This window comes from Convolutriloba macropyga, chromosome 10, assembly GCF_964194025.1.
Source record: "Convolutriloba macropyga chromosome 10, txConMacr16.3, whole genome shotgun sequence".
Lineage (NCBI taxonomy): Eukaryota > Metazoa > Xenacoelomorpha > Acoela > Convolutidae > Convolutriloba > Convolutriloba macropyga.
Genome location: NC_134477.1, coordinates 56,208,947 through 56,226,040, shown reverse-complemented (window position 1 = coordinate 56,226,040; position 17,094 = coordinate 56,208,947). Strand labels below are relative to the sequence as shown.

The following is a 17,094-nucleotide window of genomic DNA, read 5'->3' as shown; positions in this document are numbered from 1 at the left end:
CACTATGCTCACAAAAGTTTCAAAGAAACAGAATTCTCGCACGGGACAGATGCAAAGAAGACTTGGTTTAAGTGTCAAGGTTATGAGTACGAAGCAAACCCTAGAGCAATTGCTAATGCATTAAAAGATACAAGAAAGCAGGCTGCGAGAGAATCAGCTCAAATTACTCTTTATGGAAAACTAGCTGTTGATTTTTTCTCGTGCGAGAAACAATTAGTAAGCGGAGTTACCCTGATACTTTCTTTCCGAAGGTCACAAGATGATTTTGCCACTATAAGTGAAGCAGCTGTCAACAACTACAAAGTAAAAATTGACGAAGCCAATCTTTTTGTTAGAAAGATGACTGTATCTGACAACGTAGTCGGAGCCATTGAGAAAACACTTTTGAGAACACCTGCAATATATCGATACAATGAAACGATAACAAAAACTTTTCTTGCAACAACGGGGCAGCAAAGTAGGAAGCACGAAGATATTTTTACAAAAGAACCCATAAGACGACTTATAATTGCATTGTGTGCTGGTGATGCTTTCATTGGAACTAACACAATAAATCCCTTCAACTATCGAAAATTTGGGCTGCGTGAGATTACAGTGTTCCGAAACGGTTTCGCTACAGCCGGTACACCAATGTCAACAATTGACAACAAACGTTTGTACTACAATTCAATGAGCGCATTAGCCTATGTAGAAAACGGTCATGGAATACCATCGAGTGAATTTTCAAACCATTTTATAATGGTTTTCGACCTGACTAGTACGCAAGAAGCCACACATGATTTTATTCATCCTGAACTAACAGATTCGTCTATATCGATCGAGCTAAAATTTGATACAGCTTTAACAAACAACGTTGAAGTTTTCTTCCTCGGTGAAAAATCATCTACGGTGTATATTGACTCTGCAAGAAACGTATCCAAAAATATTCTGCCTATGAACGCATACTAATGGACGAAGATCAAATTTATATTCATGTTCAAAAGTGCAAGCATCTCAAATACAAATTTCGAGGTGTTTATGCCGCTGACAATTATCCATTAAATTTACCTGTTAACAGTTTTATAATTGTAAACGCATCACGAGCTGATTCTTTTGGAACGCATTGGGTGATGCTTGCCAAACGCTACACATACCCCGTACTATACTTTGCAGATCCGTTAGCACTACCTCTGACTGCCTACAAAGATAATTTCTCCCGTTTACAGCAATGTACTGATTTGCATATGATGATGGATGTTATGGAGCACAGAAGAGATATTCAATCCCCCCTGCAATCAGCAGACTCACAACTGTGTGGTTTATTTTGCATCTATATTGCGCACTATTTTTATAGCAGTAAATTTCCTTTTGTACCAGATGTAAATGAATTGCAATTGCTAGCATTTGTAAAACATATGGAGTAAAATTGAATTAAATTTTTCTATAACAGCTTAAGTTTAGACACTAGAATTTTTACAGAACTGGAAGTTCATTAAATAGTCTGAAGTCTCACGTACAAAACTCCCTTTTCCACTCAAAAGAATATCCATAATCTGATAGAGAGAAGATGAATGTTCACCATGCATTAGTTGACAAAATCGTTTTATAGTTACATCGGGGATAGTAGAAGCATGTTTGTTAGAAGTTGTAGTAATGGTTGAGAGTTTTTTCACAGGATTGGGCAAAGGAAGTTGTTTTTTAGTTTTGTTGGTTGAAACATGATTAAACTTTGATAAATACTCCACAGCGACATAAAAGCGAGAAACAATAGCACCACGAGTAACAAAGTTTTTCTCAGTAGGCAAAATAAAAAATTTGAAACAGGTCACGAGACAAGGTATCGGCACAGAAGCATACGAAGAAAAAACATTTTTATCTTCTAAACTTGTATCCTCAAAAATAAGATGCCAATGGCTGGAACCAAAGGAACAACCATCAATAACGGTCGAAGATGAATGATAACCGTACGCATAATTTTTTATTCCAGAATCTTGTAGTTTTGGTTCTGTGTCGCAAATAGTGTATTTGAATCGTTTTTGAAATTTTTTGAAGTATTCGGGACTGTTTTCGTACATAGCTTCAACCATAGTAAGAGAGTAAACTGAGTGAACAAATGATGATTTACCTCTATGAATTAGTGGGTTTTAGTTGAGAACACTGTGTAAACAAATTTTCAAGGTCGTTCTAAGATGAAAATTCATTAAATTTTTCGTTATTTTAATTGCTTGTAAACAAATTCTGTCTAGACATTAAGTAAACAAATCAAGGCTGTCTGGTTTTTCCGAAGCTCCGCAAACAAATCAAAGCTGTCTCATTTTCCCGAAGTTCTACGATCGTAAACCTGTGGTAAACTTTGGTTGTTTTCATTGCTTGTGAACAAATTCTGTCTAGACATTAAGTAAACAAATCAGGGTTGTCGAAGTTCTGTACACGAATAATGGCTGTCGCAATTTCCCGAAGTTCTGCAAATTTTGCTGTGATTGGTTGACGACTCGAAATAAAATCTATTTTTAGTAACAAAGAAATTTCAACTTCATTGTTCGCATGTAATCATGAATACACTTTTGATTTCTGCAGAACTTGAGAGACATTTGTTTATTCATATTTTGCGGTTCAGTTGACATTTCCTTCCGACAAAAATTAAATAATCTCTTTGCTTCTTCCATAGTTGAACTTACCCAGTTATAACAAAATGCCTGCAAAAGATCGAAATCTACCCTTCAACTGTGAAAAATGTGGAAAATCTGTTGTAAAGGCCCATATTGCTCGCCACAGGTAGACATGTATGATGGGCACGCTTTACTGTAAGAAAAAGAATTGTAATTATGCGACAAAAAATTCTGCAGAATTGTCATACCATATTGCGAAGGCTCACGGAGCAAAAGTTCGTAAAACACTGAACAAGTGTGTTGTCTGTCAGAAACAGTTCCCAAGTTTCTACTCACTTCAACTTCATCGCAGAAAAGTACATCAAGCTAGCACAAAAATTGGGTCCTCAAGTACAAGCCGTGTTCGTGAGATTATGCAGAAAGTTGACAACGATAGCGAGTCATTGAAGGAAGAACTGGCAGCGCGTCAGCATTTACTTGACGATATGCATGCTGAGCACGGCAGACAGGAAATTTTCAACTTCAGTTTATCTGATTTGGACACCAAAAAGATCAATGAAAAACTCGATCAAGTTTTTGCAAACCTCAACTGTGCTGCAAAGATTAACCTAGCTTTAGGGTTTCTGTTGCAAAATATAGAGACAAACGATTACCGATATTATTATCCGCATGAAAATAACCTACTGCTGGACCGAGCTTTTCTGGTAAGCAATAAAAACGATTTATTGAACTTGCAGAACGAAATTGAGAAACTTGACTTCGTTGAAACATGTACACAAGAACGTCAAAACTCAAAATGGCGATTCACTGCAATTGCAAATGTTACCGTTTTTGTAGCGCTTCTTACGAATATACCTATGGGTTGTACTGATTCGCCTCTTCCAGAGCCCCTGTTAAGGAATCCTGAAGTAAATTGTCTCGTTTCAAATGGACACAATGAACCATATAACGATAATTTGTGTTTATTCCGTGCAATTGCTATTCATTTATTTCGATCAGTAGATGTTGAACCAAATGCAACAAAAATATTTCACAATTTTATTGCTGCAGGCGGTTGCGACCCTGAAAGTTTCACAGGTGTTTCCTTTGATCAAATTCCAATAATAGAAGAACTAATCAAACAAAACATTTTCATCTATGATTTTGACATTGAAGACGGTGAAATTATTGGTGAACTTGTTCGACGCAGCGTTGAACGATATGACGAAAACATTAAACTGCTTCGATACAACAATCATATCTGTTATGTTAATGATATCAACAAATTCTTCAAGAAGTTTCGTTGTCCCAGCTGTGATGTCTTTTTCAACCATTCAGGAAACTTCAACCGTCACTTGAAAACTTGTAAAGAACGAGTGAAAAATGTCTATCCGAGAGGTGCTTATTCTTTGCGGGAAACACTATTTGAGAAGCTTGACAACTTCTCAATCGCTTATCCAGAAGATCATACCCTCTTCAGAAATTTTGTCGTCTTCGACTTCGAAGCAATATGTGTTCAATCGGTGGAAATCAATAACACAGCGACAACATCATGGATTGGTACTCATGTACCTGTATCGGTATCAATTTCTTCAAATTTTTTGAACGAACCTGTTTTCTTATGCGAAAAAGATCCCAATCGTCTCATCATATCTTTTGTATCTCAACTGGAAATACTAGCAGCAAAAAACAAAGCGGACTTGAGACCCAAGTTCTTGGCGGTGGAAGCAGAGATCAAAACTAGGTTGAGTGATATTTCCTCTAGACTGCAAATTGTTTCCGAAACTCAACCGAATATCAGTAGTGAAACAGAAGATAGTATTGTATCTAAAAGCTTTTTACAAATCCAGCAAAAGCAGCTCCTTGATCTCCAGCGTCACTTCAACAATTATGTTGACACTCTACCAGTTTTTGGAATCAACAGTGGAAAATATGACCTAAACTTAATCAAAGCGTATCTCATTCCCCATCTCCTTAACGATAGAGATATTCAACCTACGGTAATCAAAAAGGCCAATCAATTTGTTTCTTTCAAATTCGGTGATATTCAGTTTCTCGATATTTTGAACTTTCTTGCTGGAGCAGCATCTCTGGATTCTTTTCTGAAAGTATATCAATCTGAGGAGACAAAAGGTTATTTCCCATATGAATGGTTCGATTCGTTTACGAAACTTGACTGCAATCATCTTCCACCCTATGACTCCTTCTTCAGCAAACTGAAAAATCTAAATCCTTTGGAGAAGGACTTCAGTCAGTTCAAGAAAATGATGGAATCTGGAAAAGAGGAATTAGATGTTCTCCGGGAACTGGGTTTGAAAGAGAAGCCTTTATCTGGAAAAGAGAATTATGCTCTCCTTGAAAAAATGTGGATGATGGAGAAAATGACAACTTTTCGCGATTTCCTTCGCTGGTATAACAACAAAGATGTTGTACCAACTCTGCAAGCAATGAAGAAAATGATGAATATCTACCACGATCAAAAAAGTGATATGTTAAAGCTTGGGTGTACATTACCCAATTTAGCAAATATCTGTCTTCATAAATCGACTGATAGAAAATTTTACCCTTTCATCGAAGCTGACAAAGACTTGCATGAGAAAATACGAAGTTAAATGACTGGTGGTCCATCAATAGTGTTCACGAGGAAAACTGTTGTAGACAAAACGTTCATCCGGAGGCCAAACAATATCTGTAAAACAATAGTTGGAATAGATGCTAGTCAATTGTATCCTTTCTCCATGTGCCAAGCGATGCCAACTGGACTCTATACTAGATGGGAGTTTGATACCAATCTTCAAAAGTTCAAAGCTCGTCAAAACAAAATCAGGAAGTTTGAGAACATGTAATATCTTTCTATCAGGCAACCAGCCCCGAATGTACTATTGAGAGTTTCTATACAACTGGAAAACAGAGAAAAATTGATTCTTTTACTGTGGATGGCATCTGTGGTCATTGCCAAACAATTTTTGAAGCTCTGGGATGCTACTACCATTTCTGTCCCTGTAGGGAAACTCGACCAAATCTTAATGAGGATGAATTTGAGTTTGGTATCCGGAAACGTGAGTCTGATAAGTTACGAAAGCTTTACCTGGAAAAGAAAGGATATAAAGTTATAGAGATGCGAGAGTGTGAATGGTGGGATCATGTTCAGGAGAACTCCATGTTGAAGAACCACATTAGAAAAAATTTCCCCTACAAGTTACTTTTGAGCAAAGAGACACTGTTGATGCGGATACATGAAGATAAATTATTCGGATATGTACATTGCGATTTAGAAGTTCCTGAGGAGCTTCGTGAACGATTTGCAATTTTTCCTCCAATTTTCAAAACTGTGATGTTGGAAGAGAGAATATTGGTAAATTCATGCTGGAATATGCTGAAAAAATCGCGTTATTGTTAAAACCTCAACGAATGTTGATTTCGAGTTACAAATTAAACAATGGAATAGTCATAACACCATTATTAAAGTTTTATTTGAAGCTGGGTCTACGCTGTACCAAAATCCACAGGTTCGTTGAGTATACCCCGCAAAAATGTTTCAACGGTTTCGTCCAATCTGTTGTTGATGCAAGGCGAGAAGGCGATGAAAATGACTCTAGCGTTGTTGCTGAAACTATGAAATTACTTGGAAACAGCTCGTATGGTTATCAGATTATGGATCGAAGTCGGCACACAGAAACTTTATATCTTAACGATGAAAAGACGCATAAAGCTATTAATAACAGTCTTTTTAGAAGATTGAACAGGGTTTCGACAGATATATATGAAGTTGAGCTTGTGAAAAGCACTGTTGAGCATCGTGAACTTATAATTGTTGGATTCTTTATCTTACAGTATGCTAAACTGAGAATGCTGGAGCTCTACTACAACTTCTTTGACAAGTTCTGTGATGTTCAGAAATTTGAGGAGATTGAAATGGACACTGATTCTTTGTATCTGGCACTGGCTCATGAAAATCTCTATGAGTGCATTAAACCAGAAATGAGAAGAATTTGGAATGAGATGAGAAGTAATGACTGTACAGATGTTTTCCATGCTATTAGTGTAAGTAAATTTTTTCCGAGAAATTGTTGCGACAAACATGTAAAACATGACAAGCGTGAGCCTGGATTATTCAAGGAGGAGTTCCGATGTACTGAAATGCTATAATTATGTAGCAAAACGTATTGTTGCTATAATTCAGTAACGAACAAAACTAAGTTCAGCAGCAAAGGACTCAGCAAGAGTGTTCTGGAAGAAAACAGTGATGGACCTTTACAGAAGTAAAGACGAGTCCTGGATGATGCAGTGAATATAGCCTCAACTAACAGAGGATTCAGAACTATGAATCACCAAATTCTAACCTATGAGCAAACTAATAGAGCAAACTATCCAAAACGAATTGTGGATGCAGATGAAATTCATACGACGCCTTTGATGATCTAAACTTTCTGATTTGTTTTCAAACATTTTAACCATTTAAATTAAATGTACGCTTGTGAACATGTGATTGTAATAAAGTTTTGTCAAGTAGATGAGTCCACTGTTTAAAGTAATCGTTCTTGAAGAGAAACCTGAACCGGGTTTTTAAAGTTCAAACTGAGCATCTAAAAGTTTTCTGACTCATTTCTCAAGGTGCTAACCAGATCTGTAGACAACCCTGGATGAAACTATTGCTAATATGGACCCCTTGCGACCCTGGATGATAATATGGAATCCTTGCGTGCCGTAAAATAAAGATGGAAAATGATACAGAAGTGAGTTGATAAAGTTATCGCCGTTGCCTAAAAAGTTTAATTCGAAGGAGGATGTTTTTGGGTGCAAAAAAGTTCCACTGCCGAGGTTCGAACCACTGACTTCCTGATCAACAGCCCGTTGCCTTAACCACTAACCTGTCCGGACGTTACAATCTTTCTTCTTACAATCAGTTTTGATTTAGCAACAGAGGACTTCTGAATACGCGCAGTTTAGGTCGCGCAGAAAGCGTGAAATCAAGCGTGAAAAAAACCGCTTAAACAGTGACGAGACAGAATGTTCTAGAAGAAATGTAAAACGAAAATAGACGACGAAACAAAAAAACCAAGAGCATCGCATTATAGCTACGCTCAGCTTACAGCTTGGTAGATAAAATAACACAGCTTCATTTTCCAATTTGCTATCTGTTAGCTTATTCTTATTTTTTGATGCAAAATTTAATGAGAAATCTTATACATAAGACCTATTACCTATCCTAATTGGCTGGTGTCTCGTTTCAAATCTTGATACGTGTAAAATCTATTACCTATCTTTGTACATTATTGTCAAAAATCAAATCTTATTACATGTAAAATTATTACATATCTTTATACGTTGTTCTCATCACTCTAATGTCAATACATGTAAAATCTATTACCTATCTTTATACATTATGGTCAAAAATCAAATCTTAATACATGTAAAATCTATAACCTATCTTTATACGTTGTTCCCACAACTCTAATGTTAAAACATGTAAAATCTGTTACCTATCTTTATACATGGCTGCGATAATTCAATGGTGACCAAAATGATTTGAAATTGCTATAGCCTATCTTAAAACATGGGGGTCACCACCCCCCCCCCCCCCGGGCAGCTCCGCTCATCTATATACTACTTTCTTCTTTTTATTCATTTTAAACAAAGAGGATCTTAAAAAGCTGGTATGCCAACAAAAAAACCCTAAGTATTTAAAGCAATTGAAAGCAAACATTTCTAGACAATAAAAAGTATCTGAACTCCAACTGATGATTTTCAGAATAGTGGTCGTAATAATTCAGATTATTAATATGGATGAATAAACAACGCGCCGCTAAGTTTTCTAAAATTCAGCTCCAAAAAACTGCAGGCATGTTTGTTACCCAATAGGAGAATAATTTTTTTTCTGACAAATAAAAAAGATCGAAAGTTGTCCAAATTTTTAATTTTACATTCCACCAATTAATAACCAATTAATGATCATTGAGGTAGAAAAGGATAATGAAAAATCGCGTTATGTTTTAAAATCAAGTAATGTGATTATGCAGACATAAATAAAAAATGTTGGTGTAGCGTCAAGTAATTGCTTTTTCGAAAAAAATTACATCGATTAGTTTTTTCACAGAAAAGGCAAAATTCAAAAGTTTCATTTTTCATTTTTTTTAATTTACTTTCATAATTTACGACAGCCTTGAGTAGTCTTTGATGTAATATTGAGAGAAAATCAAACATTGGAGATTCTTTTGCAATTATTTCATTCTTTACTTTGTTCATCTTCTTTGGCAATACACTGATCCCATTTTTTGTTCTAAGGGTGTATTTTCAATGATTTATTTTAACTAGGTAAATAAATATTTATCCCCGACCGCTGTGTTCTGAGATGTTTTGTTTAAATAATGGAGGGAAAAGGCTGAATAGAGGTCAAAGTTGGGAGACTTTTTATACGGTCATTTTGCCTCTATTCGGAATTTGTTTTCGCGCGCCGACCGATTAGAAATATAATTTTGAAGCGCCAATCTGATGTCTTTATACGGAGTGTCTATCAAATTCCTAGGACTCATTAGGCTCCTAAGTTTAATAATTGCATCTTGACCGCACATACTAAGGAAGAGATTGGTTACCTGTAAGTCCTGTACAGTACCATCGTTGTTGACCTTGTCCTCTTTCTTCTCTGCGCGACATTTCGCCACAAAAGTCATAATCCACGCAGCAGTAGATTCTGCATTCTGTCGATCCAAAATTTGTCTGTCTGTAGCTCGTCTTGACACCATTGTCGTGGTCGATAACACGGGTCAAAGAATTCAATAAGTTGAATTTTAAATTAAATTTTGAACTGAAAATATACAAAAATTAGCTTGTATTTATAGTAGTTATCTATGCGAAAAAATACAGAGAAATTTCAGATTATCTATGCGAAATTATACAGAGAAAATTTAGATTTAGATAAAATATAAGAGAAAATTTAGATAAGTTGAATTTTAAAATAAATTTTGAACTGAAAATATAAAAAAAATTAGCTTGTATTTATAGTAGTTATCTATGCGAAAATATACAGAGAAAATTTTGATTAGCTAAAAATATTTTACATGATTGGCATGTGAATAGATCTTAACTCCTAATCCCGGAGGTGATTTTCTATTTTCATCAACATTTCATGAGAATCATATATGGCTTGGGTACGGTCGAGTTCATTAGTTGCAGGTCGGTGGATGTTAGAATCAGGTTTCTGTTGGTGGGAAAATTTACTTCTGACATATGATTGATAGGTCAATAAGATAATGATAGCGCCAAAACAAAATTAGAATTGAGTTTAGCTTTGTGGCCATTACTTATCGACACAGCAATAAAGTACCTCAGGTAAGTTTTTCTTTCGTTCTTTGAAACTTTAATAAAGAAAACTTCTAAGTTTCTGATGTTTCTTTGAAACTATCACATCCTCCCTCCTTTTTTAAGCAAGTTTGTGGGTATAGGTATAGGTTCTCCAAATCTGTCGGGTTGTTTTCTGTTTCGTGTTGATGTTCGTGAAGGCTCTGAGGTTTCGGGTTGTTGGTGCTCTGCAGATGATGTGGCTGCAGAAGCTTCAATTTGAAGTGAAGGTCCCACATCTGTGCTCTGAAGTTGTTGTTCTGATTGAGATATGGTCTCCTCCACTGCTGGTTCAGTTTTCACTTTGTCCTCGTCTAGTCTCACAATTTGGTTGTCGCTCACTAGATTAGTCGGTGTTGAGTTTTCAGGCTGTATGAAAGATGTGTTCAAGCCCTTCCTGATGATGAATGTAGCAGGAACTGTCTTTGTCTTTTCGTTGGCCTTCAATAGAATGGGTTCGCTTAAGTCGAAATCTGCTATTGCTGGTAGTCTCACTCTGCGTCCCAACAAGAGTTCAACTGTACTTTTGCCCCTCGCCTTTGAAGTGTTGCGATGTGTCATCAGTGCTCTTTGCAGGAATGCTCCAAATGACACATTAAGGTTGGGACTCCACGTCTGAAGTGCCCGCTTCACTGCCTGAACTGCTCTTTCGGCTAGTCCATTAGCTCTTGGATGAGAGACGGGTGATTCCATTTTCTTAATTCCCAGTGATTCACACCACTGTTTAAGGTCACCACTTACAAATTCAGGACCATTATTAGATACTAAAGTCTTTCGTATTCCGAATCTTGCAAAGATTTGATTAAGATATATTTTAACTGTTTCCGATGTTCTATTTCCCAAGGGGAAAGCTTCTATCCAACCAGAACCCGCGTCAACAATTACTGAGATATTGCCTTGGTCCTTAGCATAACCCCAGTCCATGTGGAGCCGTTCCCAAATGTCGGCTTCTGGCCACGTAGAGACTGTTTTTCCCAGGCTAGGCCTGTTCAATTGACAATTCTTACATTTACTAACAAAGTGTTGAACGTCTTGGGTAATGCCAGGCCACCATGCTATCATTTTGACTGATGCCTCAGTTGCATTCTTCCCGGGATGTGTCTCATGCGCTTTTGCCAAAACCAAGTGTCGTAGTTTGGGTGGAATGAAAGGAACAACACCTCTGAAGATGATTCCATTATGTAAAGTAAGTGCATCTTTCTGTTGTTCGAATCCTTTTTCCGCTTCTGAACATTTTTTCCAATTGCCGCTTTTGATTCGTTTCATTATGTCCTGGAAGAGTCTGTTAGTTCCAAGTTCAGTTTTGATTTCTGCTTGAGTCGCCAAATCACTCTGGGCGAAGTAGATGTTATTGATTGCGAAGCACACTCGATCGTTGTCCGATTCGTCTTCGTCAAAATCCATTCTGCTCAAAGCATCTGCTTGAGGTATCTGCTCTACTGGCGTGTACTTTAACTCATAGTCAAAGCCCATTAGAGCTATTGCCCATCTTGTGATCCTCGCTGATGCTGTCTTCGGGATCTCCTCGTCTGGTGCAAAGAGATAATTGAGTGGTTTGTGGTCAGTCTGTAGGGTAAATCGTCTTCCAATATAGAATTGCTTAAGTCTTGTGACCACATACACAATTGCCAGTACTTCCCGCTCTATGTTCGAGTAGTTTTGCTCCGCTGGAGTCAATTTTCTCGATACATACAAGACTGGATGTCCTTCTTGCGAAAGAACCCCGCCAATGGCTTTTTCAGAGGCGTCAGTAGTAACTGTTGCTTCTTTTTGTAGACTCTATGGCTGTACAAGTGGGTTGGCACATAATTCATTTTTTATGTCTTCAAAAGTTTTTTGTTGCATTTTGCCCCATGAGAAATCGCTATTTCTCATGTTTTTTAAGGGTAGCACTTTTGTTGCAAAATCAGGAATCATTCTTCCGCAAAAATTAGTTAGCCCAACAAACGATTCGAGTTGTTTGTTGTTAGTTGTTGCTTTTGCACTTTTTATTTTTTCAACATGTTTGGGATCTGGTGCTATTCCCTCCTTTGAAATGTAGTATCCCAAAAAGCTAACGCTATCGACTGGTTTTGAGTTAGACTTTTTCTCGTTAATAGTAAAATTTTTCTCACGTAGTCGAGTCTTGACTGCAGGCATTCTCTTGTCGAACTGCTCCTTGGTAGTTCCCTACAACAATACATTGTCTTGAAAGATAACAACACCTTTAATTCCTTTGAGTGTTGATTTGATGCAATTCGGGAAGATTGAAGAAGAGTTTTTCAATCCCTGAGGTAGTCGTCGGCACATCTTGAACAGTCCCTGAGATGTGTTGATTGTGCATACATCTTTTGCTTCTTCGTCAAAATCAATTTGATAGTAAGCATCTGAGAGGTCAATTTTGCCAAAGTATGAGGCCCCATGTAGGTTGTGGAAGATCGTCTCAATGTCTGGTATTGGGTAGTCCTCGTCCATGACCTTTCCACTGATGTGCACTTTCAAGTCCACGCAAAGTCTCAGTTCTCCACTCTTCTTTCTCTGCCACACAACTGGAAATGCATTAGTGACTCCTCCTGGCTGTACCGGTTCAAGGATACCTTGTCTGACCATTTGTTCCAGCTTCTCGTTGACCTTGTCTTGAAGAGGTAGAGGTATTTTTCGGGCTTCGCGGAACATTGGCTGTGTTCCTGGTATCAGCTTCACATGAGTTTTGTAACCCTTCACAGCAGGTAGGTGCTCGGCTGTGATGTTGTTCAAACCGTGCTTGGGTAGAAGGTCTCTACCAAGTAGTCCAAATTCTTTATCAGAATGCACAACTGCTAGTTGTTTTTGCGTGAGCCTTCTTCCTTTCCACTCAAAGTCACAATTAAGTGATCCCAGAAGCGTTAATTGATGACCATCATAAGCTTCGAGATGTCTTATCTTGCCATCCAACTGAGGTTTACCAAGCTCAGTCCATATTTTTGATGATATCACTGTGCTATCTGGACCTGTGTCTACCTGCATTTTTACTTTGTAATTATTTACTGAGATATATTCCCATGTCAAAGACAAGCTAAAGATTTGTTCTTAAGTATAAAACATTCCCATCTCCGATGCTGGAGATGCTTGCTCTGAAGGAACATTTTTTTCTTCGCAAAAGTTATTCTGTTTATTGTACTTACCTGTATATGGTTTGGGTTTGCTTCTACACATTTTTGAGAAGTGTCCCAGCTTTTCACAGCTGTTGCATTTTTTTACTTAGCGCTGGACAGGGTCTACTAGAGTGTGGCTTACCTCCACACCTAGTGCACACGTTGTTGCTTTTGTTAGCCGTAATTTTTTCATTTGGTTTTCGTAAGGTCTTTTTGAAGTTGAACTTCTTCTTTCACATTAAAGGGCTTATTACCTGATGAAGAACTTGCAAAAGCCATTGCTTGACTTCTGAACTGTAAATTCTCGGTCATTTCAGTAACCGACATTGCTGGTTTTGCTTTAATACCGTCTAGTAGTCTAAGTTTTGCTTAATCCCTCAATCCTGAGATAATATTTATTTTTACCAACTCCTCTTCGGGGTTGGCCGCTGTTTTCAGTTTTTCGAAGTCACAATAGCGTGCTTCCTCTCTAAGACGTGCTAGGAAGTCGTCGTCTGACTCCCCTACACCTTGTATTACGGACATAAATTTAGCCCTTTCTGCCGTTACTACTCTCTCTTTAGGAGAAATATAATTTTGAATCGCCAATCTGATGTCTTTATACGGAGTGTCTATCAAATTCCTTGGACTCATTGGGCTCCTAAGTTTAATAATTGCATCTTGACCGCACATACTAAGGAAGAGATTGGTTACCTGTAAGACCTGTTCAGTACCATCGTTGTTGACCTTGTCCTCTTTCTTCTCTGTGCGACATTTCGCCACAAAAGACATAATCCACGCAGCAGTAGATTCTGCATTCTGTCGATCCAAAATTTGTCTGTCTGTAGCTCGTCTTGACACCATTGTCGTGGTCGATAACACGGGTCAAAGAATTCAATAAGTTGAATTTTAAATTAAATTTTGAACTGAAAATATACGAAAATTAGCTTGTATTTATAGTAGTTATCTATGCGAAAACATACAGAGAAAAATTAGATTAGCTAAAAATATTTTACATGATTGGCATGTGAATAGATCTCAACTCCGAATCCCGGAGGTGATTTTCTATTTTCATCAACATTTCATTGGAATCATATATGGCTTCTAACTGAAATAATTGACTTCTGACATATGATTGATAGGTGAATAAGATAATGATAGCGCCAAAACAAAATTAGAATTGAGTTTAGTTTTGAGGCCATTACTTATCGACACAGCAATAAAGTTCGTCAGGTAAGTTCTTCTTTCGTTCTTTGAAACTTTAATACAGAGAAAAATTAGATTAGCTAAAAATATTTTACATGATTGGCATGTGAATAGATCTCAACTCCGAATCCCGGAGGTGGTTTTCTATTTTCCTCAACATTTCATTGGAATCATATATGGCTTCTAACTGAAATAATTGACTTCTGACATATGATTGATAGGTGAATAAGATAATGATAGCGCCAAAACAAAATTAGAATTGAGTTTAGTTTTGAGGCCATTACTTATCGACACAGCAATAAAGTTCGTCAGGTAAGTTCTTCTTTCGTTCTTTGAAACTTTAATAAAGAACACTTCGAAGTTTCTTGATGTTTCTTTGAAACTATCACACGATAGTTTGATTAGCTGGCTTCCTCTTTCAAAAAACGAAATCGACTAATTATGGGAGGGGGAAGGTAAGTGGCAACAATGGTAGTTTTATGCCCGTTTCTCGAAGACAAGTGACCCCCTAATTTGTTCGCTTCATTAAATGTGTTTTCTAATTTTCCATGCCCCACGACTGTTATTGTTTTTTGAAATATCTGTATTTAAAAAACCAATTTGACTTTTGACCAATTTGCAGGCGAGGGAAATGGTAGAAGGGCTTTGACAGATTTTATTTTGTTTTTTGTCCACTACACTATGATGTGTCCACAAAAATTTTGGTATGACAAATATTGTCGATGAGGGCTTCGTTCCACCCCTAGTCTAGACCTGGAATTTATGAAAAAGACCTTAATCACAGGTGGGGTGGGTTTATTTATAGAATTAAATTACAAGCGCTTAAAAAGTGCATAGAGGAAAGCTCATTTGAATCTATTCCTCTTTTTCGGCTTCTTCTGATATGAGATATGTGATAACTTTGACATGTTTAGGCCACTTACGACAAACATATCTGTGCAAATGTCATCACAATGGTCGGATTCGGCAGAGGTCAATTTAAACAACTCGGAGTCACTCAAGACGCTGTATATCTACTAAACCCAAATGACAGTGGGCTCGTTTATTTCATTGCTCAGCACGAACTTTACAAACTGACGTTTGATTGGTTTAAAATGTTTATAATGTGTGACGAACACAAGTGGGTGTGCGATCGGTGGCCACCTGTCATCGAAAATTGAACATCTTGTTTTCCTGTCCCCCTCCCCCTCCGAAGTAAGGGGGCGGTTTGGGGACCTTTTGAATCTTTTGGAAAAACAAACGTGAAGAAATCGCCATGGTTTTAGAAGTCGAATATAAGTAGTTCACAGAAATATTTCCATAACAGATTCAATTAGATTTCCTATATGCTCTTTTCAATTCTCGTAACATGGAAAAAAATAATTCCTTCTTAGATAAGTGTTCAGAAACTTAAAATTGTTCAGTCCTTCAGTTTGATTGTGTTTGTATTTAGAAAAAAAAATGTTTTTAACCAATGTATCTTTCAGTAAGTTCAGAAAGTTTTTGCAACAATTAGTTGAGAAAAGAGTAAAATCACCAGAGAAGATAAAAGCAACGAAAAACGAAAGGAGTATGCATAGAAACTAATTGCTATAGAGAGAATGTAACGAGAAACGCTCTAATTTTCGCAAAGTTGCTACCGCTCCATAAAACACGATTTGTTAAATATTTGACACGTCATATTAGACCTATTTTTGACAATTTTCAGACCTATTTTTGACGATTTTGAGACCTATTTTCGACGTTTTTTGGACCAATTTCGCCGTTTTTCAGACCTATTTTTGACGATTTTCAGACCTATTTCTTACCTATTTTCTATGATACAGTGAAATACATACATTTGCTATTGCCTTACATTCTTCATGGCCCTTTTTTAAACTTGGAATTAAATGGGGACATTTGGGACTGAGATTGAATAAACAGGGCACCAGCAAGAAATATACTCTCTCCAGACACCATCATGATCAATTGGAATTTTTATCAAATCCATCCAAAAATATGCCACTCTGTTATTCGAAACTCTCCGGAAGAAGCGTTTAAACTATCGAAGAAAATCTTGGTAAAAATTTACCCGGGTTGACCACCATAAATAAAACTTACTAAGCATACAACGCCATATATGGTTTTTATGGAAACAGGCTAACCATATAACGGTCATAGGAAATATTGAGTTTGCTTGGAAATCAATCGAAAAAAGGAATCACTGTCTGAAAACACCATTTCTGTAATTAGAATGTCGAAATACGGAACTTGTTTTTTATGGTAACTTACTTGCCATAAAAAGCCATAAAAGAAAACTTTTATGGCCCGTTTTATGGTATCAGAGTTTCCATAAATAACCGACCCGAGTTGGTATTTCAGCTGAAGCAGATATAGTAAATAGATTTACCCTTGCAGTCGCGAATATTGAAACAATACCGCAAACTATTCATTACTTAAATTGGCTAAAAACTAGGAATGGAAATAAAACGCCCTGTCAAAAAAGCGAAGGCGTTTTTGATCAAAAACTTTTTCGTTGAGATGTCATCATGGCAAACTGAAATTTGTTTTATGGAATCCAGCGATGGCATCTGAATCTCAGGGACCCTGGGAAACATTGCCTTCAGATAGTGATCTTTTGAAGATATACACCCTTGATGACCTGATAACCATAGATAGATGCCAGAAAAATCGATTTGCATGGCTTGTTATGTAAAATCAGAAATAGAAATGACAACTGAAATAAAACACAAGTTGGATTTTTTCCGTTTGTGCCCCCCAGAACGTTATGCCCCCCCCCCCCCCCAGTTACAGACGCATGCCATTACATAGTAAATCATTATGTAACAATATTGCAGGTGCGTCCGTGAGGTGCAAATAAGGGTCTTTCCCGTTATATCCCCCCAGCTTAGTGGTCAGATAACCTTTAGCCC

The 17,094-nt window shown here is 37.2% G+C and overlaps 1 protein-coding gene across 1 annotated transcript in view; it reads left to right on the top strand.

The window, feature by feature from the left end:
• Positions 1-15,750, top strand: part of LOC142348731 (uncharacterized) — a 33,763-nt gene extending 18,013 nt beyond the window's left edge. Inside the window, exon 4 of the mRNA XM_075400200.1 lies at positions 15,118-15,750. Within this exon, the coding sequence (XP_075256315.1) occupies positions 15,118-15,363 (246 nt within the window). The 3' untranslated portion in view covers positions 15,364-15,750. The remainder of the gene's footprint in view (positions 1-15,117) is intronic.
• The last annotated feature ends 1,344 nt before the right edge of the window (positions 15,751-17,094 follow it).